We start from the raw sequence: 22,473 nt of genomic DNA, 5'->3' as shown, positions 1-22,473 counted from the left end.
TCCATCCTCACCACATTGGCTCCCCATGGCATTGTCTGCAGATGGTTCAATAACTTTGGCAAATCTGCTGGGCATTAAGTGCGAGTAAATGTCACTCAAAGGCGCCTCCCTGTGGGGCATTGCTTGGGAATAGTGTTGCATCGAGAACCCTTTTCCTCCCCAGTGATCCCCACGTTTGTTTGTGGTGCCAGCTTGGTGCTTTTGGGGCTGCCTTTGTGTACGTGGTGTGCGTGTGTTGAAGCGAGCACAGTTGATCCAATTTTATTAATGCAAATGCTCTTCTGCTTGAGTGGCTTATGCTATTTGAGTGAGGGGTTTACCACAAACACAGTGGCATCGTGTTAGATGAGCATTCGAGTTGTGTGGGTGCCATTGTTTATATGCAGCTTCATGACATTTTCAAATATCACCTATTTTGGTTTTATAGTTCATCTTTGCAAACGAATAATTCAGCTTCTTCACACTCCCAATGAATCTGTGGTGTTGATAATTTTCTGAGCCAGTGGTGAAAATTCCACATTGCTCATGGTAGAGTCCAATCTCACCACAGGACAAGCACTGTTGACTTCTCACAAAGAGGTGCTCATTTCATCAACCAGAACTTGGTGAGCAACCAGCTGAGTCGAACGCTCCTATAATTAGAATGTTGCTTGTTGAGCCTCAAGTATATTCACTCAAATCCTGGTGTTGTGTTAATTTAAGTTCATCTGCGAGTAGCATCTGGCATCCGCCTGCCATTATATGATGTGTGGAGTTGTTTACTGTCAGGGATCTGTTGCAGGTTTTGTGATGTGGCAAGGATTACATCTGATTGGAGTTTCAGAACATTAACTGCATCTTCCAGAATACCACCTGTTCATCTCCTCCCCCCACCGCTCCTCAAAATAAAGCTCTGGAGGGGTGACAGGTTCTGCACAGTGCAGCGACTCGTGTCGACACGTGCTGAGATGCATGGCAAGATATGGTCTCTTTGTGGCATGATTTGCGAAGAGGGCATTTGCGCGTTTGGTGGAGCATGTGTAGGGTCTGTGTGTGTGCGCTAGGCGATACAGTGCATGCACACGCGTGTGTTTTTTTGCAGTTTGCGTACTGTTTTGTATGCGTGGCATATTGACCTTTGTGTTTCCATTGTGGTAATCTTGGTGGTAATTTTGGTGGTAATTTTGACCATATCCTGAATGACCTTGGAAGAAAAAAACTAAGCGTGCATTACTGGATTTTCTGTCAGCGACGATGTTTTTTGAGTCAACCCCGATGTAAAACTGTCTCGGGGAATCGTGGCACAATCGCTCGCCTGTTGGGGCTGCTATCCAGGATGGGAGCTATTTCCTGACACGGTTTTGTCAAGTCGGGGATAATCGTGAGGATGGATCGTAGTGTGCACTTAGTTTAAGCAGGGGTAAGCTTGGATAGTGTGTTTATGGGAGACTGCCTGGGAATAGCAGTTGTTATAGGCTTGGATTGTGAGGTGGCCTGGCGATGGCACAATTCATTTTATGAATCTGTGTGGAACTTTATAAATCGTAACCCTGCATGGATGAGTGTTTTCTGGGTATTCCACTTTCCTTACACATCTCGTTAATGTAACTGCCCAAACACCCCATTGCAGTACCCTCTTGTGAGAAAGTCATAAGACTCAGTGGGGCTTTCCTGGTTGAAAAGTAAACTCAGTTTGGCCAGTCTGATATGTTCTGCTCTCCCTATTGATCGCACCCTGAATCAATCTGCAGGGCTTCCTATAACCCGTGCAAATATCTGCACTCAGCCATGTGTATGAGGAGTAACTTGGCAGTGTTGCCCTTCGAAGCATCAATTCCAAAGGGCCTCATGTGTCCATAATAACAATGCATGGTCATTACAACCCCACACAAGGACATTTGGCAGTGGTGGTCCCTGTGATTCTCGCAGTGATTCAAGTCGTGGTTCTAGTCGTAGTTCTGATGTTCCCGGCAGTGATCCTCGTGATATCTGCGGTCTCGGTGGTAATCCCAGCCGGCCCAATAGTGGGTTCGAGTAGTGGTCCCGGTATTCAGGTTTTGGTGCTTTTGTTTCCGATGATCCTGGGAGTGACCTCTGCGGTAGTTCTGGTGATCTCGCCAGTGATCGCAGTGGTCTCGACTGGCCGACAGTGATGGCTTTGCGGTGGGCAATAGATGGCACTGGAGAGAAATATGTTGCACCGTATTTATGTGCTCTCTTGTCTACGCTACCAGCCTTTACCAACCCACATTGACCAGCATGGTGAAGTGTAAAAAAAAAAAACCCAACAACCCGCATGGTGTGAAGAGAATTGCATCCAGCGGTGGATTGTAAAGAGCACTGTATGTGTCCATAAATGAGCACAAGGTTAAATTTTGTCAAGGCGCCCAGCTTATATATATGCTCCAAGCTCGTGTGCTGTTTCATTCAGACTCTGTCGCCTCGACGGACCTGGTTTTCACCTGAGGACGGCTGCTTGCGTTGTGGCCGAAACGTCGTGAGAATAATTTTATTATGTTTTATTTTTATTATTTTATTACTTCCCTTCTACGTGACTTTACCAAAAGAACCAAGAAGAAGAAAATGAGCACAAGGTTGTGCGCAAGGTTGTGCTTCATCTCCTACTTACAGCCATTAGGTAAAGGTGGAAATTCTTTGTTTGGCAGGAGTGAGTCAATCCATAGGGCACCTACAGTTGACTTCCTCCCAAGTACCACTCATTTCATCGATTCCAAAAGGGTGTCAGGTTGCATTGCCCTTTGACCAAGTTGTGAACTAGCAACCTGCTATTTGAGGGTCGCACGCTAACTGGTTGTGCTATTCACCAGACAGCGTGTCAATGATAAGGCCAAAACGTGCAGTTTTGTAATGCATTGGTGCCGCCGTATTCTACATTGAAGCATTAAAGCTCCCAGCACATATACACTTTAGTATAATCAATTCCCAGGGATGTGGTGGTCATTGCAACTTTGCATTTAGCAGGTTTTTGTAGTCCTTCAAAAAAAGCATTAGGGCTGCAGGGGGGGTAATGACCACCTAGACTTGGTTTGCAATTCAATGCTGCCACCATTGAAAATAGAGCCATTGGCTGTTCTTTTTATTATCGACAAGTAGGTACTGTCTCTTAGCTGTTTTAAACTCCGATACTTACAGACACGCACTGCCAGTCAGCAGTGGCTTAGTGGGCCACTGTTAAGTATTAAAAGTGAAAAATTGGACGCTTGAATGTGATTGAAATGTCGACGATGAGTGATACTGGCCATTAAATTCTCATTAATATTTGTGGGTTTCTCTATTCAACTCTCCGCTTGTGTCTTAATTATTGGGCAGTTGTTCGCGATTTAGCAAGGTCGTCATGTCACTGTTTTATTGTTTAGTACGACAAATTAAAACTGGTGGCCTCGTGTTACGTGATTAATTTACTTGCTTGTTAAAGGCCTTATACACTCTTGTTAATGTCACTGTGTTTCACACCGGCCTTGGTTAGATCACTTTGCCTCGCAGTCACAAAGGTTGTGAGTTTAATTCCTGGTTGGGTTTGCATTTTAGTCATCCTATGGAGCTAGTGACCTCTGCCATGGTAACATGGAGTTTGCACCACTGTCCCAGGGTAACAATGGGCAGATTCTAATTTGCCAAATGGACACGTTGCCGAATGTTCCTTTTCATTATACTCTTTCGTGTGAAAAACGTTCCAACATCTCTCGTCGCAAACATTGTGCAATATTGTCAGGGTGATGATTCTCGGACATTCTTGCCAAGATGTAAAATCTCATCCTTGGACTTTGACTCTATAGTCCTCGGTGCCGCGCGCACTTATACATTGAACGTACTCAAGTAAAAACACAGCGTGCCGCCGGCAATAAAGGAAGAGGCTGTGATTTTGCATATTTGTTTAAAAAAAGACAGGTATTACTTGCCACCCGCACTGAATGTGTCTGCTGCAGTGGGATGTGTGGGTGGCTAATTTACCCGCGACACCCGTTGTTTGATCGTACACCCGTGGGAGCAGCACCGAGAAGACTGCTCGTGTTTCAAAGGTTCGCTCCATCATTTAGGTGTAAATGGGCACATGTGGTTGTCACGGTTATACAGACCGGAGTAGTGAAGCCATACTCTAAAGCAGGAGTTGGCAACCGAAATAACAAGAAGAACCATTTTTTCAAATTCGGAAAATAATAAAAAAATAAAAAATATTTCAAAAGCCGCAATGCATGTGAATACAAGGTGGTCCTCCATAAATAACATCACAAAACAGTCTCTCATGGGCCGCACGCAGCTCCGGAGCCAGAGGTTGCTAACCCCTTCCCATGGTGAACTGGACTTCCATGGCAATCTGAACTTCCATGGTGAACTGGACCTCCATGGTCAGGAGTCAGCAACTGAAACAACAAGATAGCCATTTTTACATTTCAAGAGCTGCACTGCAGTCTTTAAAGATCCAAAGGTTGCCACCCGCTGCTCTAAAGGAAAACGCAATCCAACAACGAAATCCAGTAGTGCTTTTCTTGTCCACGATCTTCGATGGAAATTTGGCAATGTGCATCTACTATGGCCACATCTGCAGTTATCATCCATTCTCCACAATGGAAGATTAATTCCTACTCAAATTAGGCAGTGCACATCTCCGGTTTATAACCCGGAGGCAGTGTTAGAAATTGCACTTTGTTATGGGGGTTACAAGTTTATCCATAGGACAACCACTTGACTTCCCCACAACCTTGTACTTATTTTATCAACCCCAGATGGGTGATGGGTTGAATTCACCCCTAAACTAGGATTTTAACTTGCAAACTTCCAGTTGCGATGCACTCGCTCTACCGCTGAGCAACTTGGCTAGTTTTGAATGATTAGCAATCTCCTTCCTCTCTTTGCCTCGTCCAGACTTGCACTTTTGTGCACTCTTGGGTATTCGATAAATTCTGTACAGCCTGGCAGCCTCCACAGTCATTACTGCCGTTGGCATCTTTCCTGGGTGTTGACCAGGCTGTGCAGAGAAGTCTTGTATGTATGTTGAACTTCTTTCGCACCATACTTGGCCAACCGTGCTCATCGGAGGTGCGGGGTAAGGATAACAAACATAACAAGCAGTTCTAAAGAAATTCGTTTTCAATCGAGAACACATTCCTGCGGAGGGAGCTGGTAGGAACGTTGGGTTGCTCGGTCAATGGCCAGGGTCAACGGCGGCGTGGTGTATTCCGCAAATATGCCCGACTGTGAGGGCGGGCACAAGCCGGCGCGAGTAGGTTAAACGTTGAGTTTTATAAGGGCACCACGGGGTGACCAGCCCCTCCCCACCCTCCCCTCCCCACCCAGCCCCTCCCCACCCTCACCACCCAGCCCCTCCCTACCCTCCCCTCTCCACCCAGCCCCACCCCTCCCATTTTTTTATGCACGACGGACGGACACAATAATCTCTTGTGGCCTGGTGGAACCAGGTGGTTCCTACCAGTATAATTTAAAAGTGCAAAGCTCCAGTGGCTTCCTAATATCGGAAGGCAGAATGTTCCAGACGGCCACAGAAGCGCATCTGAAAGCGTGCGAATAGCCAAAAGCCACTGCGTGGATGACCAGAGTTTGCATGATGGTTTATGCTTCTTGACCTAGATCAGCAAGGCTTTGTTCACCCCCCCCCCATCCTTCCACTCCTATCTACACCCACAATAGTGCATGGGGCTCGAGCAGGCTCACTTTTATCCTCTGAATTGGTGCTCAGAGAGCTTTTAAACTACGATTCTTGCATCTCGATTTATAGAGAGATTATTTGAAAACGTCAGCATGTCGCCTTGGCAGATTTTGCTGATGCCTCGTGCACAGAATTGTCTCAATTTCACCTCGGTTCTGGCAGCCGATCGGGCATAAAGGGAGGACTCTGGGACCTAGGCTGGACTTGTGCCATTACCTTTTAATCGTATCGCCCAGGGGTCAGAAACTTGCGGCTCTTGAAGCGCTGCTTCATGACGTTATTTGTGATGGAGCGTCTCATATTCACGTGCATTGCAGCTCTTGTAATATCGAGTGATCTTTTTTTTTGGACCAATTCCCCAAAAATGGCAGCTCTTGTTATTTTGTTTGCTGGCCCCTGGTATTGCCGATGCCTTGGTAATACCTGCAGCCCTAAGAGGTGCTGGTGGTGTTAGGCTTCACAGCGGCAATCCTGGAGGTGGAGTTTACTTAACTACGAATGCCACCGTTGCAGTGGACGTTGTTACATTATTTGAGACCACATGCTATGAAATCGATGCTCGCACCACAGGCAATCGAGGATTTACAATTGTGGCTGACGGACGCCAAACTGGCAGTGAGGAGTCTGTCGCAGGGGTTCCTCAGCTGAGGAGCTGAGGATTCCCGAATAAGAAGAACAAGACAACGTTACATTATAGAGAGTGAAAATTGGGAATCCAGTACACATGAGACGGTACAACCTCATACTATAGACAGCACAAATGAGACAAATTTACAAACAAACCAGACAAAACAACCAAGAAATGAAATGAATGTGTTCTTCAACCTACTCATGTGCCCACATGATGCTCTTTTTCCACTGCCACATGCGAAGCTGAGTCATTGCAGAGCCCTCACAGTGTGGGTGGTTTATCACTGGCTATTTGCCGTACCGTGCAGGATCTAAACCAAAATATACAATCCACACACAATGTCTGAAATTAGGCATGGGGCCAAGCAGGACTTAATGACAGATTCATTGTGTTTGACATCAGCCAGTACAACTCAAACACCGCATCTGCAGTGGAAACCAACCTGGCCCCTTTTGAGTGAAACTGAGCCGCACCAGGGCTGTGCTCAAGTCAGCCTGGCGCAGCTCAGTTGTACAGTGGAAAAGAGCTATTTGTAATATTTAATGGAAGCAGACAAGTGAGTTTGAATTTTTACATGCTTAGTGGTCGCTTTCGAAATAACAACCACAGGTAACTCCCATTATATCCAGGTTGCGGATTAATTGTGCTTGTGAAAACATAAATAACGTGTTCTCACTCTCGTGCTGGTTTAATGACTCGCTGTTTCTCAGTTGTGACCGTGTGGTCAAGTAAACCGATGAGTTTAATCGCCATTACCTGCTATGATCAATGTACTGCTAGATGAAGGTCTTCTCAAGTCGTCGTCATTCTGCGATGTAATAATCCACCTTGCACCTATGCACGACCAAATTACATCGCTTCAGCTCTCCCGGTGGACGTATTCTTGGTTGCATTCCATTCTTTGGCTGCCACTCCGTTATTCTTGATTACCATAGGAAACAATATAAACACATGTCACATTGCAGGTCTTCACATCCGTTCTACATCCATAAAAAATAGATATGCTTCATATATTTACGTGGATATGTTTCGTATTTCCAGTGTTCTTGTTTTATATCAGACTAGCGGGAAGTACCCGGCATTGCCTGGGTCTCAAATATTTCAAAACTACTCTTAAAAATCTAACAGTAGTGCGTACTGACTGTGGTAGTATCTGCTATGATTAGAGCAGTGCATACTGTGGTGGTAACTGCTATGATTACAGCAGTGCATACTGTGGTGGTACCTGCTTTCATTGCAGCAGTGCATACTGTGGTGATACCTGCTATGATTACAGCAGTGCATACCGACTGTGGTGGTACCTGCTATCACTACAGTAGTACATGCTGACTCTATAGCAGTATTTATCGCCTGTATAGCACAAAGAACTCACCTGATCGAGTGGCGTGGTTAGGCCTAGTCCCGTTCAGAGCCTCCGGCCTCGCCTAGATTGTCCAGCCGGCCGAGGTGGCACCTTGGCAGGCTGGGGCTGGGCTGCTACCCCCCCCACCCAGCCACGATCTCCCCGGCCGCTCTGCAGTAATATCTACGGCCTATAGTGGTAGCATCTAGCGACTGTATCGTAGTAATAACTGCACGCATCGGGGTGGGGGGGACATGACACAGTGAAGAATTAACGTCAGCTTTGAGTGTATTTTTATAGCATTTTTTACGCGAAAGAAAATGTCTCCCTCACTCCCACCGAAGGCGTGCGACTTGGCATGGGCCGTCTCCCCAACCAAAGGCGCGTGAGTTGGTATGGTCGTGCACGCGAAATAAATAATTAAAAGGGAAGCGCACAAAAATCACACTAAATCGGTAATTAAACGAATTTAAAGTTGACGGATGTGAAAAAGGAATAGCGCTTGCTCACCGCGGGGCTTACGGCGTGGTACCTGGCTATTTTTCTTTTTTGGAAACCCCACCGTTGGAGAGGCAAATCGTTCGCAAGCGCGCGAATGCACACAAACCCACAAACACCCACAAACAGACAATTTTTGACTTTTATATATATATAGATTGTCCGCCCGCCCCCCCCCACCTCCTTCCTCCCATTACCCTGGGTAATCGAGAGTTGGCTGTACTTCTGCTGGCTGTTTTGTCCAGGTGCTGCCTCCAAACATGGTGTCGGTGGGGATCTACTGCGGCGTCATCGCCATCTTCTTCACCTCGCTGAAGTCCGTCAACTACCGGCTGCACATGATGTTTGACCGGGGCGAGTTGGTGGAGCGTAGCGGCTGCAGCGGTGGCGGCGGCGGCGTTGGTAGCGGCGGCGGCGGCGGCATCGGAGGAGGAGGCATCGAGATGCTGGACCTCCGCTCGCGGCCTCCCGGCGCGATGCAGGACGACGACGAGACGCCGGTGGGACCCGGCCCAAGCAGCGGGGCCAGGCAGGAGTACAGCGGAGGGCCCGGGTGAGGCACACCCCACTCCCCCCCCCTCCATCCCTTCCCTACTCCCCCTGTAGCACCACAGTGCCGTAGCCAAGGGACGGTCGGCATGCTGCATCACCATTATACATCATGGTCGTCATGAGCATCATCAACCGTGATCATTCCACTGCTGGATGGAGGCCTTTCCATGCCGTCGGCATTAATCGCGTCCTGCGATGTAATAATTCACGTAGCACCTGCACACGCTCTTGTCTCCCTGTTATGCGTACTCTTCTATCCTTGGGCTGCCATGCCATCATTATTCTTGATCATGGGTCATCAGCCCTTTTAGCGACGTGGCTTGCCCAAGCCCACTTTTCTTCTAATTTATTTCCGATCTGTGTGTTTCTTTTTCTGTCTCTCAACGTTGTGATAAGCAGTATACCCAAACATATAAAGATGCATGAGTGGGCATACACATGGCAGGATATGGGTGAGCCATTTAGAAGTTCGGACGAGAATGTGGGTGGAAAGCACTATTCTTGGGAAGAGGATGTTGTCATGGGTGGGGAAACACATGTGCAAATGTGCATTGGTTGCTGCAACAGAGAGATCATTGTTTTGTCAGCTTTATCGTGTCCAGTGACTTGACAGGAAGAGAAATGATGATCGTGTTCGTGTCGGCAGTGACCCTGGCGGGGGCAGCACGAGTGGCAGTGGCGGCAAAGTGGAGGTGGTGGAGCTGCACAGGGAGGGAACCCCGCCTCTAGCGTGCAGTTCACGTAACTCCTGCGCGGGAGACCTGCATCGGGTGAGCTCAACGAAAGGACTTGTCGCTGCTGCTTTGCAATAAATAGCACTGGTCAACAAACAAAAACACATTTTTTTCCTGGCCTGGACTTTTGCAGCTGTTTTAGACTAATTTCAGGGTGCTGATTCCAAATCTGATCTCAGATGCTATCGGCATACCCCATTTTTATTGATTTTACCCGAAATTAACTCTGTCACTTATGATTGCAAGTTGTTGCGAGTCAGTGACTGCTTTAGTGTTAAAATATGGTGCTGTATTTTTAGGATAGTGTGTTTATAATATCATTTTATGTAGATATCCACATTTATTTAATATTTTTCCTCTGCAGTTTTTATTGAAAATGCAATATGTGATATCTCAAAACCCTGATGTGATAGACAAAAACTGATGCCAGATTTGGAATTACCTTAAAACCGTTGGAATACCTTATGCCAGAAAAAGTGTGTTGACCAGTGTAGTCTTGTCACATGGCCATCGTCAGCACCTGTAGCATGTATAAGCGGGCTCATTGGTATGTATATTAAAAGGCCAGCTTATTTTTATTTGAATGTGCTCGGGGCAATTACTGTAATGTGTTCCACTGATCAAGTTCCTGTTCTTTTTTTACCAGGTTGAGATTCTCCCAGTCCTCGAGTCCACTGGCAGTGCCAAAGGTTTGTTCACTGACATGACGCAACATCTCCCGCATCCGCTATTTCCTTTGCACAGCAGCTGCATAGCCTCTTGGTGTCAAATTTTGAGGATATGGATACTAATTGTTTAAAGTAAAAAATAAAGGATTTTATGGCTGGTGTCTTCGGTATTGTGTGTTATCACAAGCTGCTTAAGCTAAGTAATGCTTATGTAGGACTCTTTAGGGTTCCGTAAAAATGCACAAAACTCAAAAGAGCTACACTAGAGGAAACTACGACATTTGAGAGTAGCTGGAGAAATGCCAGGAGCTGGTTTTCAGAGCTTCCTTGTTTTAGAATTGCTTCTCATGTTTTATTCACAAACACTTGAATCATTCTAACAGTGGAAACAAGGGCTGAAGAGCTATTTTACACAGATGAACATGGAATAATTACAATGTTCTGAGCTAGTAGTGGAAATTGCATGTTCCTATGGCAGGGACTGTCATGAACATCAGAGTTCGAAAACTTTTTTGTGGTATTAAAAATAAATGTGTTTGTTGCGTCATTGAGTGTGCACGTCGGAACAGTGAATCCTTGCTGGCTGATTATTTCCCCGCTTAGCTGAAGCATCGCCGCCCCACTCACCACGACGTGCGCGCACGTCTCACCGTCTGCGCTCGCGGTATGAAAACCCCCACAGATGCGCTCGGGAGGGAGAAGCCACCTTTGCCGCCGCTACTCTCGTGCGACTCCCCCGCCTCGAGCCACGGCTCGGGCTCCCTCGACTCGGAGACGCAGACGCTGCTGGCGTCCGTGGGCAAGCGCGGCCGCGCGTCGAGCGGCGACGCGCCGGCGACTGCGTCCTCCGCCGCCGCTGCCGCCGACCGCGGCCGCCTGACGTGGTCGAGCGAGACGAGCGAGGCCCCCGCCCGCCGACGTGACGGCCAGGCGCCGCGCGCGTCGCTCAGCGAGTTCCTCGACATGCCGGCGCTGCGGGCCTTCGAGTCGCCCGACGGCCGCGAGCCCGGGAGCCCTCGCGGCGACGCGGCCTCGATGTCCGTCGACGACTCGCCCGGCAACGCGCCTGACGACGACGACGAAGACGGCGGCGGAAGTTGTGGCGTTGACGGCCCTCGGCTGCCGGACGGAGCCTCCCTGCGGCAGGAGGAGTCGCGGAACAGCCTGCGCAGCCTCAGCTCGGTCGGCTCGGGCCGCCTGCGCTTCGTGGAGCCCGCCGACGACCCTCGCGGCCCGCGGTGTGCCGCCGCTTCCGAGGACGATCGCGGCAAGTCCGCGCGGAGCCAGCCGCCCGACCCGAGGGCTGACGAGAAGTCGTCCGCCAGGGCGGACGCGAGGACTAAGCAGAAGGAGCGGCTGCCTTCGTACGGCGGCGAAACTAACGCGAACCCGCACTCCAACCTCATAGCGGCAGACGCGCTGGCGGCGCAGAAGGCGGCCGACGTCAAGGAGGGCAACGGCGGTCGGACTCGGGGTGGCAGGACCGGCGCCGAGAACCTGGACGGGTGCCCGAGCTCGGCGGAGAGCGTCGCGCCGAGCCTCGTGGAGTCCCCGGCAAGCAGGGGCGGCAGGCCCGTGCAGGAGAGCGCACGGGTGGCGACGGCGGGGGAGGGCGCGGACCCGGCGGTGCGGCCCAAGTCGTCGAGCTTCCTGCGGCGCGCGAGTCGCAAGCGGAAGACGAGGCGGAAACGCAGCGGTAGCTTTGAGCTGGACCGCCCGAGCGCGGGCTCCGCTCCGAGCCGAGCTCACGGCAGCGGCGGCGAGTACGTGACGGTGCCCACGCCGTTTGGCGTGCGGGACAAGAACAACGAGGACGACGAGGACTCGAGCGAGCTGAGCTCGCCGTCTTCGACCAACAGCTTCTTCCGAGAGAGCAGCTTCAACAGCACCTCGACGCACTCCAGCCCATCGCCGGACTCCGACTCGGGGCTTTTCCTCGAGGCGGTGGCGGCGGCGGCGGCCGCGGCGGCGGCTGCTTCGCACAAGCACGGGCGGGGGAAACGCGGCTTGTGCCGAGTGACGGGGGGGGGCGGCGGCGGCGGCGGCAGCGGAGCGGCCCCGCCTGCCGGCACCGGCACGCCAAGGCCCCCGCTGAGGCGGCCGCCGTCGCACTCTGTGTCGCACCCCCCCCGGCGTACGCCCAGCATGGCGAGCGCCAAGACGCACGCGCGCGTGCTCAGCATGGATGCCGGGGGGGCCGGGGCGGCGGGCGGAGGAAGAGGTGAGTGGCAGCGGTTCGGTTGGCGTACGAAATTAGCAACGAGAACATTCTTCCGCAAAGTTAAATTTTGTTGAAGCAGTCGATAACTCATCATATTCGACGGTGACTATTACTACACGACCAACGACGAAATTAACTAATTTGATTAATGGTGCAGAATCGGACAATTTAGTGCCCCGGCGAAGTGCGAACATGGCAATTTGATATTTTTGAATATAAAGAGTTCACCGATTATCTGATGCCGTAGCATTGGGGAGGGGGGACGTGCATGCCGCTCGCACCAATAATTATTAATAACTAAGAGTCGACAATTCAATGCACGACTAGGTGGGGACCTCCCCACACCGTGCAGATCGTTGGGGGGTTATTTGACCTTCCTGAATTGGTGCGCGTTGGTGGAGGCGGGGAGCGTAAACGCGTTGGTTGGAGCAATAACAGATATTCCCGCACCGCCCTCTACAGATGACGTAGCCAAAGAGCAGTCTAAAACACCAGCGTGTTGTGCGCAGTGCTCTATAGCAATCGATGAATCGTAAAACCTCTCTCCTTATATCGGTACGCACAGGCGCCGCGGCTAGTGGCGGCCCAGCGGACGTCTCGGCAGGAGACTCTGCGGCCGTGGGGGCGGCCGCCGGCCCGGCGGTCGAGGACCCCTCGTCGTCGTCGCGTCCCCTCACTTCGTCCAAGTCGGAGCTGGAGAAGAAGGAGGGGGAGGCGCTGGACGAGCGCTCGCTGCTGGGACGCGCCCGCCTGCTCGAGCTCATGTCGCGTGGGCACACGGGCGGCGGCGGCGGCGGTGGCGGCTCCGGCGGTGGAGGGAACGGCAGCCAGGCGGAGTGGCGCGAGCTGGTGACCAGGAGCCAGATCGCCACCTCGTCGTCCGAGTGGAGGGACCTGGTCACGCGAAGCCACTCGGATTGGCTGGAGCTCGAGGAGCAGGGGGCGGCTGGTGGGGGTGAGTGTGTGTGGCTATTTGAGAGTGTGTGGCTATTTGCGTGTGTGTGTGCATGCTTTGACCTGTTTTCGTTTGTGCAATCAGTGGCATGCGTGTGTTTTGTTGTGTGTGTGGGGAGCGGTAGTGTAGTGGTTAGCGTGCTGCACTACGAACCTGGGCACCCGGGTTCGATCCCCGCTCACGGCAAACACCAGTGACGATTATCTAAACTGGTCCTGGGCCTCCCCTAGGTCGACTCAACCTCAAATGAGTACCTGGTGTGATGTGTAAACATCGGCGGGCGTGGTGTTGGCCACCCACCCCCTCGTGTGTCGTGCCGGCCTTTATAGGTGCTCGCTAACAGCACTTGCCCCTACAGTCTGTTAAGGCTATACGGGGGATCTTTGTTTATCTTTGTGTATGTATGTGAGTGTATCACTTTATTGTTTGCTGCTCACGCTCGGACTCGGAGCTACTTGAAGCACAAAAGGGGATTGAGGGTGCTAAAATTAAAAACAGTGTTGCCAGTTCGAATAGAAATGTATATTTACATTAAAAACTTGGAGTAGTGAATTAATGCTGTTTGAAGGCCATTTTGAATTGGTAGACCTCAAGTGGCTATGGGCCATATGACATGCTGCAGTGGTCACTCATGGTTCTAGTACATGGAGGTTGCAAGTGGTACCTCAGACTTTCCAGTCTCAAGGGACTCGTGCAGGTGGATTCTTTGATATCATGTGCAGGCAGCATGGCATGATGATTTACCACAGCTAGGCACCGCATGAGACCAGTTCATCTGGTACGCTGCACGAGACTGCACGTGCCCAATCCGGTGGAGAAAACCGCCGATGATGGAGCCACCGCCATCGCAATGTGCAGCCTCTCCCCATCCCAGACCCAGAAGCATCCCCCCCCCCCCGAGCAGTTTCTTTACCGGCGCGGCGTGTGGGCAGTGCCGTCATCGGTGAGCGAGGAGGGAGGCAAACCACGGCGGCACAGTAGCATGACGCGCGGCGCGGTGCGGAGGCAGACCGTGCGGCGCCGCCACCACGCCGGCAGCAACCCCACGCCTCCGCCCTCCATCCTGGGCTCGCCGCTCAGGTGAGAGAGAGATCCCCAGCCGCCATCGCCTGCGAGCGTAGTTTCCGAAGTCGCGTGAGCAGAGCGTGAACTCGGTAACCTTGCGATAACCCACGTCTTTCTTGGAAAGGAGACCTGGGACATATGTGACAAATATCTTATCGTAGCAGCGGTAACATTTTTTATTGCAGTGGTCCGTGATTAAAATAGATTCGTACACTTATGATGTGTGCGTTAAATCGTGCTTGCCAAGCATGGATTATTTGGGATTTATGCACATTAAATTGTGACCTACATGCGAATGCAACAGCTGCTACAAACAAAATAACAAAACAGAATTTGATACAAACAGTACAAATGAAAGAAGAGCAAACGACACAATTTTGTTTTTAAATAGAATCGTATCTGAGTCGTAACAAGTGTAGTTGAGTCGATTGAAACAAAACTTCATTTGCAAAAGAGACGTGGGATGCAAAAAATTATCCCGTAAAAACAAAGTTTTTCACTCTAAATCCTTTATATGCGTGGCGGCTAGAGTCCTCTCGTCCTCTGGCTTGAGATGGCTGCCACCTATGGGTCAGATGATTGTCTGCCAGCATTAAGCAATTGGTAATTAAATAGTGAATTTTTTTTCCCTAAACAGTGTAAAATTTAGGAAAATTTTTTTCACGAAAATTAATTGTCACGCACAACGAGTCTGTGTGGAAAATGTCAGCTCGATTGGATCACGGGAAGTGGGTTAAAAAACGACCGAAAGATTTGCACGGTCGTAAGCAAGCAAGCACGCAAGCAAGCAAGCGAACTTAATATAAAGGATTTAAAAAATTATAATACCACATTTTGCCCAAACAGCTACCGGTTGACTTTGATTCTCTGAAGCAAATACTTCTGAAAACAAATGCCTGTTCGAAAGCCTTACACAATCCATGCATATGCGCGATATTTCCACGACTTGCTCCCATCCGATCCTGGCCTCGCGCCACTCTAACCTTTGCCCTCTGCGCTGCTTCTCGCAGCCTGCCGGACGGCCCCCGCTGCCGCACGTCATCGCTGTTCAAGCCCGTGCAGAGTCTGCCGCTCTCCCTGGGGCCGTCCGTGCCGGGCAGCGGTGGCCCCTGCGGTTCGGGCGGCGGCGCCGGCGGCGGCGGTGGCGCGGGCGGAAGCTGCGGGGGAGGCCCTGGCGGGAGCGGCGGGGCGAGCTCCTCGTCGTGCGTGCAGGCCCAGCTTCCGGGCGCTCCGCCGCTGCACGTGGCCACGTCGCACGATGACACCACGTCCGGCGCCGTGCACTGCTTCGAGGATGAGGATGGTGAGAGGGAGAGAGACGGCGTCGCTCGTTCCGCCGATTGTTCTGCTGTGGTAGCACTGATATTTTGTACGGGGATAAAGTTCCTGGTAACCGTGACGTCCGTTTTGCAAAATCTCGTAATGTCGACATTACCGTTGCTCGTTTTACGTTATTAAATATATTGTTTTCTGACCAAATATTTACGAAACTCGCCACCACAATAATTAAAAGTTATAAATAAATAGCTGTTACTCACGAAATTGGTGCTTTTCAAAATGTTTTGTAGCGTAGTTGATGGTGGCTATTATACGCCATCATTTGCTTAGTCAATTTAACCATTGTATTTTCTATGACTGCATGGTGTGCGTTATAAATGGTTCACATTGTGAATGTGCAATTATTATAAGACTCGTGGCAGGCTTATGTTGAAGAACTTGTCAGTAGTCTTTATTCGTACCGGAAGTACAACAGCAAAATCATTCCATTGGAAATGCGGAATATAATGGAAAAGTTTTGGGGAATTGTTATCACAGTCATCATCACATCGTGAAGCTTTGTATCAGGGTACACACCTACTCATTTGCTCTTCCTTTTTTGCTTGTTCACTTGCTCAAATGTTAATATTTTAATTGGATTGAATGTATTTAATCTCACAGGTTTATTTTAAATAGTAAAGGTGCCTTTAGTTTGAAGTTATTTTCACATTTAGTAGTGCATGGTGATTCAGTAATTCCTCGCCAAACGTGGTTTTGTCTTACCGTGGAAGTTTTCAGGAACGCACGCACCGCGTTGAACAAGGGATTATTCAAAACTTAATTAGTTATTTGAACACACTCCTCTGTAAGATATGGAGTCTGTTTAGGATAAGGTAAGAGGGTAATCTTTGAGATATCTATACATCGATCACGCTGTATTAGCAGGTCAGCATACCGGTAGAATACTGAGAACACATTCCTGCGGAGGGAGCTGGTAGGAACGTTGGGTTGCTCGGTCAATGGCCTGCAGGGTCAACGGCGGCGTGGTGTATTCCGCAAATATGCCCGACTGTGAGGGCGGGCACAAGCCGGCGTGAGTAGGTTAAACGTTGAGTTTTATAAGGGCACCACGGGGTGACCAGCCCCTCCCCACCCAGCCCCACCCCTCCCACCCATCACCCAGCCCCACCCTCCCCACCCAGCCCCCCCCCTCCCCACCCAGCCCCTCCCTCCCCACCCAGCCCCTCCCTCCCCACCCTCCCCTCTCCACCCAACCCCACCCTCCCCACCCAGCCCCTCCCTCCCCACCCAGCCCCTCCCCACCCCACCCTCCCCTCTCCACCCAGCTCCACCCTCCCCACCCAGCCCCTCCCTCTCCACCCAGCCCCACCCCCACCCCTCCCATTTTTGGATGCACGACGGACGGACACAATAATCCCCTGTGGGCTGTTGTAACCAGGAGGTTCCTACCAGTAGCAGAGCATTGACCATAGAAACACTATCAGGAGACCACAGAAGGCAACGTAGCCAACCGATTACCACAGTTGGCTCTGTACGGTTCGAAAGAAGTTCTACACACGTACATATAGAGAAGTGGGAGATGCAGGCTGAACCTGCTGGCGGCTTCGTTGTGCTTCCGTGCCTCAGGGAACCTGATGACGTACACCTTCGGGGAGCAGAGCGACGGCTGTGCCACGCTTCTCTCCAACATGGACGCCACCATCAACCCCAAGCACTCGAGCTGGTGAGGCCCTCTCCATCACCCACGTGTCACGTGTAGCCACGAAGACTTATTTTTTTCCACTGTACAACCGAGCCGTGCCCAGGAATGTCTTGCTAGACTGGCGCAGATCACAAGGATACAGGTTGTTATTCCACTGCAGAAGCTGAGCTAAGCCGTGCTGCTGACATCACACGCAGTGAAATAGCTGAGATGTGTGTTTTTGACGCGGTGTTTTATGTATGTATGTTGAACTTCTTTTGCACCGTACGTAGCCAACCGTGCTAATCAGAGGTGCGCCGGATTGTCCTCACCGAGTACTGACTGACGTCACACGCAGTCGCATTCAGAGGTCAGCGTATCGCGGTTTGGTTCTGGCTCGGCGCAACAAATAGCCCCGTGCTGGCTTGGCTTGAATATGCCGGTGGAAAAGTGGTAATCGGGTCTTTAAACTACAGCCTTGATGAAATGCCATTGCACGAGTCACCTGAATCCTCGTTAGGCTTCGCCCTGTACCACCCAGTCACTTTCATGCTTATCCAAATTGGCCAATGAATTAACGCTGTATTGCATGTGAGTGACCTCAAACCTCTGAAAGTTTTGACCATCACCTTGCGGTTGATGCTGCCCTCTCGTGATAGTGTAATAGGTTACGGGAGAGTCCCAGGTGTGTTGTGGATTAACTCGCCGAGACGACTGACATGCACCCACTCGCTGCTCGTGCTCCTCACTGTGCCAACATTCGCGCGTTCTCACACAGGGATAGCCACTCGTACTTTGACGCGCCCTCGGTCGGCTTCCTCGACAAGACGGAGGAAGCGGCGTCTCGCGACCGCGACCTCAACCCCTACGAGACGATCGAGGTGCCGCGTCCCCGTGAATCCGTCTTCTTGGAGCAGGTGCGAGCGAAGAGGTGGGGGTGTCGATGGAAGTGAACGGTGGCGAGATGTTAACTTCCTCGCCTGGTATACTGGAGGCCGTGGGTTCGATCCCGACCCTGAAACCTGCTGTATATTTGGAGTTTGCTTGTCTCTCTCCCCGTGGCGGTGTGGTTTTTTTCTCCGGGTCCTCCGGTTTTTCACTTCACATTTAGAAACATGCATTTAGACTATTTGGCTGCTATAAATTTCTACGTGTTAAGCCACTTCGTTTCCTGGGTTGCTTCTGAAAAAGAGCTAGATAGCTCAGTGGGCCTTATCTGGTGAAATAAGAAATGGTTTAGTAGTTTAGTTTAAAGTTTAACGGATCGGTCTATTTGTTCGCTTGCCACTCAGCCGACGCTGCGCGTTGAGTGCTCACTGTCAGTGCCCTGTAACAGAAGCTGTAGATCAGTGCCATGCACAGCATGTTGTGTAAAATAAAATAGTTTTGCTTTTAGTTTCATTACCATCTTAAAAATAGAAAATGCTCAACTCTAGTAGTTTACATGTACATTTCTAGTCGTTTGTTAATTCACTGCTGGATCAAGGCCTTCCCTACAACATGTGGGGGTGTGCGGGTTATTTGACTATGCTTCATGCTGGTCAGTGTGGATTGGCGATCCCTTAAGAGTTTATTCGCTATAAAACAGAAAATGTTTCTTCAGGCGGAACCAAATGATTGCTCTGACCCAGGGACTAAATAAAATTCTCACCCTCCAATTGTCTGCCTTCACTCGCCTCAATTCTGTCCGTAACCCCCCCCCCCCCCCCCCCCCCAACGTCACTACGCTACGACACCTAAACCCGTTCTCTCTGCTTCCTTCCACCGATCTCGCTCCGCCCCGGCAGCGTTTGTTCCGGGCGCAGCAGCGATTCCGGGGTCCGGCGTTGGAGCTGCCGTTGCCAGAGGTGCACGACGGGCGCGGCGGCATCGGGGGCGGGATCGGCGCGGGGACGCTGGCGGACAGCGATCGGCCCGGGGAGAAGCGAGTGAAGCAGCGGTACAAGCTGCAGTTCTTCCCCGGAGCGTGGCTGGCCATCCGCTACGACCGCCTGGCGCTGCTGGCCCTGCTCGATCGGTGGGTTCCTCTGCTTGTGGAGGCCGGGCCTCGCTTGCGCGAGAACAGCGCAACGTCTCCTGGAGCTCTTGTGCCACGTACGGCACCGTTGTTAATCCGCTGCTGGACAAGGGAAATTTCGACTATCCTGTGCCACTAGTTTGTGCTGTATTGGTTTAGGTGGGGGACAAAAACACACGGGCATAGACGGGGGTTAGCAACTGCAATAACAAGAAGGGACCTTTTTTCGAATTCAAGAGTAGCAGTGCACGTGAATAACATCGCGAACCAGTCCTTATAGAGCCGCAGGTTGCTGACCGCTGGGCTTAGAGGTCCAGTTCAACAGTGGATTTTATTATTTAGTTACATTCCCCGCTATGACAAAAACTGTATGTGGTGGAGGAAAGTGCTCGCGCTATTTTAAACAAACGTTATGCAGGATGAATGTTTTCTAAATAATAATTGTTGTGATGAACTACGTTTTATAAAGCACTATTTGCATGGGGCCTCAAAGCACTGCACGTAAAGTTTAAGTTAAGGTGAAAGTTCCCCGGCTAACCCAAACAAAATTTTACTAATGAATGATTCGTCAATGACCTCTTAGATAGTTTCAAACACTGTTCAAAAACAAATCGCCGCTTTTACATAGCTACTGAAGCAGAACCATCTTTCATCGTGCTCCATGCCCTCTATTCTCACCCAATATCGGTGCACCTTAGCGTAGGTAGCTCACGAGACCGATCGTTGGTGGCACGTGTGTACGTTGGCACGCTCGCAGAAACCGGCAGTTGGGTGAGAACATCCTGGCCGTGGTGCTGGCCGTACTCGTCGCGTTCCTTGGCTTCGTGCTGCTCAAGACCGGCTTCTTCCACGACATCTGGGTGCTGCAGTTCTGCCTGGTGATCGCCAGCTGCCAGTACTCGCTCATAAAGGTGACGCTCGCCTGGGAACGTGTGTGCGCTTGTGTTGCCCCCCTTCGTCTCGCTGGCGAGACGTTAAACTACCTCGCCTGGTACTCGTAGGTTTTTTCGGTAAAGTCACGTAGGTAAAAATACATTTATTATTTTGTATTTTTACCTACGTGACTTTACCGAAAGAACCTAAGAGTATGAATCCTTGCAGTCACGGAAGCTTCAAATCTAGAATTAATACCCTCTACGGGGAGGAATTTCACCTATATTTTTTATTTTTATTACTTATTTTAACCTACGTGACTTTACCGAAAAACCTAAGAGTATGAATCCTCGCCTGGTATTGAGGAGGTTGTGGGCTCGATCCCGACCCTCTTGACACCTTCATATTTGGAGTTTGCATGTTCTCTCTCCCCGTGGTCGTGTGGATTTTTCTCAGGGTCTCGTGGGTTTTCCCCCTCCACATTTAGAATCGACATGCGTTTTGAATATTTGGCTGCTATAAATTTCCACACGATAAGCCACTTTATCGAGCTATCATTTGTGGCGAGGTCTCTTCTGGAAAAGAGCTATATAGCTCAGTGGGCCTTACCTTGTGAAAAGAAGTTTGAATAGTATATAGTCTCTGTGCGCCTGTGTGTTTGTGTGTGCGGGGAGTGGTGGTGTGGTGGGTCAGTGCAATGTGCTACGAACCCAGCGGACCCAAGTTCGATTCCCAATAGCGGCTAGGCTCACATGGGTTGGACCAGATGACGCCTAAAGGCGCCAACCCATGTGAGACTAAGCTCTAAGGAAAGCTGTCTCGGGTGTGGACCAATCAACTTCAAGGACAGTGCACATTATCAGAGTTATGTCTTTTGTTTGCATTATGGCTGCAGATATTGTGGTCTATGCAAACATGACTCCTTGTAAAAAAGGTGTCAGTTTTGTTGCCAGATAGAAGGGTAAATACCAATTATATTTTTTACTGGCAAATGAGGTTCCAAAAGTTACCAATATTTGAACCGATTCTGGGCCTCCTTTCTAGGTCAAGTTGGTGTTAGATGAACACCTGGTGTGGTGTGCAGACATCATCACTGGGGAGACAGGGGGTCAGGCGAGGTTCTGGCTGTATGTGAGATTTGTGAACGTGAGATTTGTGAACGTGAGATTTGTATGTTGTGATAATGTTTATTTTGTCTGTTGAGGCAAGTGCGCACAGCAAAGGGCATAGCAGGGGGGAGTTGGGTCAGTATTGCTCTGGGTAATATTAATTTGTGTTTTTAACGTTGAGGAAAGTTAATGATAAATTGTAAACCAGTAAATTTAATGTTAATCCAAATGTTCGTTTTATTATTTGTGTATAAAATTTCTGATAAACCTTTAATTTCCCCATTTTTAATTCCTGTTCTCTTGCATTACAGAGTGTACAACCAGACGCCGCATCACCAATGCACGTAAGTAAAGGTGGTCCTCTCCCCTTACTTATCATTTGACGTGCCGCCTTCAAAAGTTATGGATCTTGGTTGGTCCTGTTAGCAGTGGTCCCTTGTATGTAGAACATTCCACAGTTACCAACCTCAGGGTGGCTCTTTCACGGGTTGAAGATTGTGACTACTTAAACACTGGTTGTCTTTGACAGCCATTTGTGTCTTCCTCTCCCTCCCCTCTGTCTAGTGAGGTCACTATTTCACTATCGTACATTTTTATTGCATCTATTTTAAGTGCAATAATGACATAATCGTAGTGCTACGGAGGCATGCTTAACCGTGATTTAAAAGCATTTTTTCCGCTAATTACGTTTCCAACCATAGTCAAAACTCGTTATACGGCAACTCAATATACGGAAATCGAATTCGATAAGCGTTACGTTAAATTTGCATTTACATGGTTTTTGAATCTCTGAATTAAAATTGTTTTTGTGGGGTAAATCGGACGATGCACGGCTTGCGGATTGTCCTAGCGGGCATTCCATGCTGCTCCAGGTGCTTTGCGAGGCACGCTTTTCACACTGTGCTGGTTTCTCCGCACTCTACGTGCCACTCAAGCTGGGCTCGTTTTGGTTCCGTCCTTTGTGTTGATCACGCCTTGTGCTGGACTATACAGGATTTCACCCTTCGTTCAATGCTCTCACTTCAATGTAAGTAAGTCAAGATGTCTAGAAAATAGGCCATTAAGTGAAAGTAATTTAGCAGAAGTCCAAAAAGAGAAAATAAATTACCTTGAATGTAAGTCCTGTCCACTACTTTTGTTTGACGGACTTATTTTGAGGATTATAATTTTATCATAAAATTATA

At 49.9% G+C, this 22,473-nt stretch overlaps 1 protein-coding gene across 3 annotated transcripts in view; it reads left to right on the top strand.

The window, feature by feature from the left end:
• The window catches only part of LOC144943232 (pecanex-like protein 1), a 57,979-nt gene that overhangs the window by 5,736 nt on the left and 29,770 nt on the right, over positions 1-22,473 (top strand). For all 3 annotated transcript variants that reach the window (XM_078870541.1, XM_078870542.1, XM_078870540.1), the window contains exons 3-14: positions 8,382-8,689; positions 9,335-9,458; positions 10,069-10,111; positions 10,773-12,311; positions 12,877-13,266; positions 14,199-14,346; positions 15,342-15,634; positions 17,236-17,332; positions 18,069-18,207; positions 19,078-19,307; positions 20,065-20,218; positions 21,601-21,633. In XM_078870541.1, coding sequence (XP_078726667.1) covers positions 8,382-8,689; positions 9,335-9,458; positions 10,069-10,111; positions 10,773-12,311; positions 12,877-13,266; positions 14,199-14,346; positions 15,342-15,634; positions 17,236-17,332; positions 18,069-18,207; positions 19,078-19,307; positions 20,065-20,218; positions 21,601-21,633 — 3,498 coding nt within the window. The remainder of the gene's footprint in view (positions 1-8,381; positions 8,690-9,334; positions 9,459-10,068; positions 10,112-10,772; positions 12,312-12,876; positions 13,267-14,198; positions 14,347-15,341; positions 15,635-17,235; positions 17,333-18,068; positions 18,208-19,077; positions 19,308-20,064; positions 20,219-21,600; positions 21,634-22,473) is intronic.

This window comes from Lampetra fluviatilis, chromosome 30, assembly GCF_964198595.1.
Source record: "Lampetra fluviatilis chromosome 30, kcLamFluv1.1, whole genome shotgun sequence".
Lineage (NCBI taxonomy): Eukaryota > Metazoa > Chordata > Hyperoartia > Petromyzontiformes > Petromyzontidae > Lampetra > Lampetra fluviatilis.
This window is presented reverse-complemented; position numbering and strand designations above follow the sequence as displayed.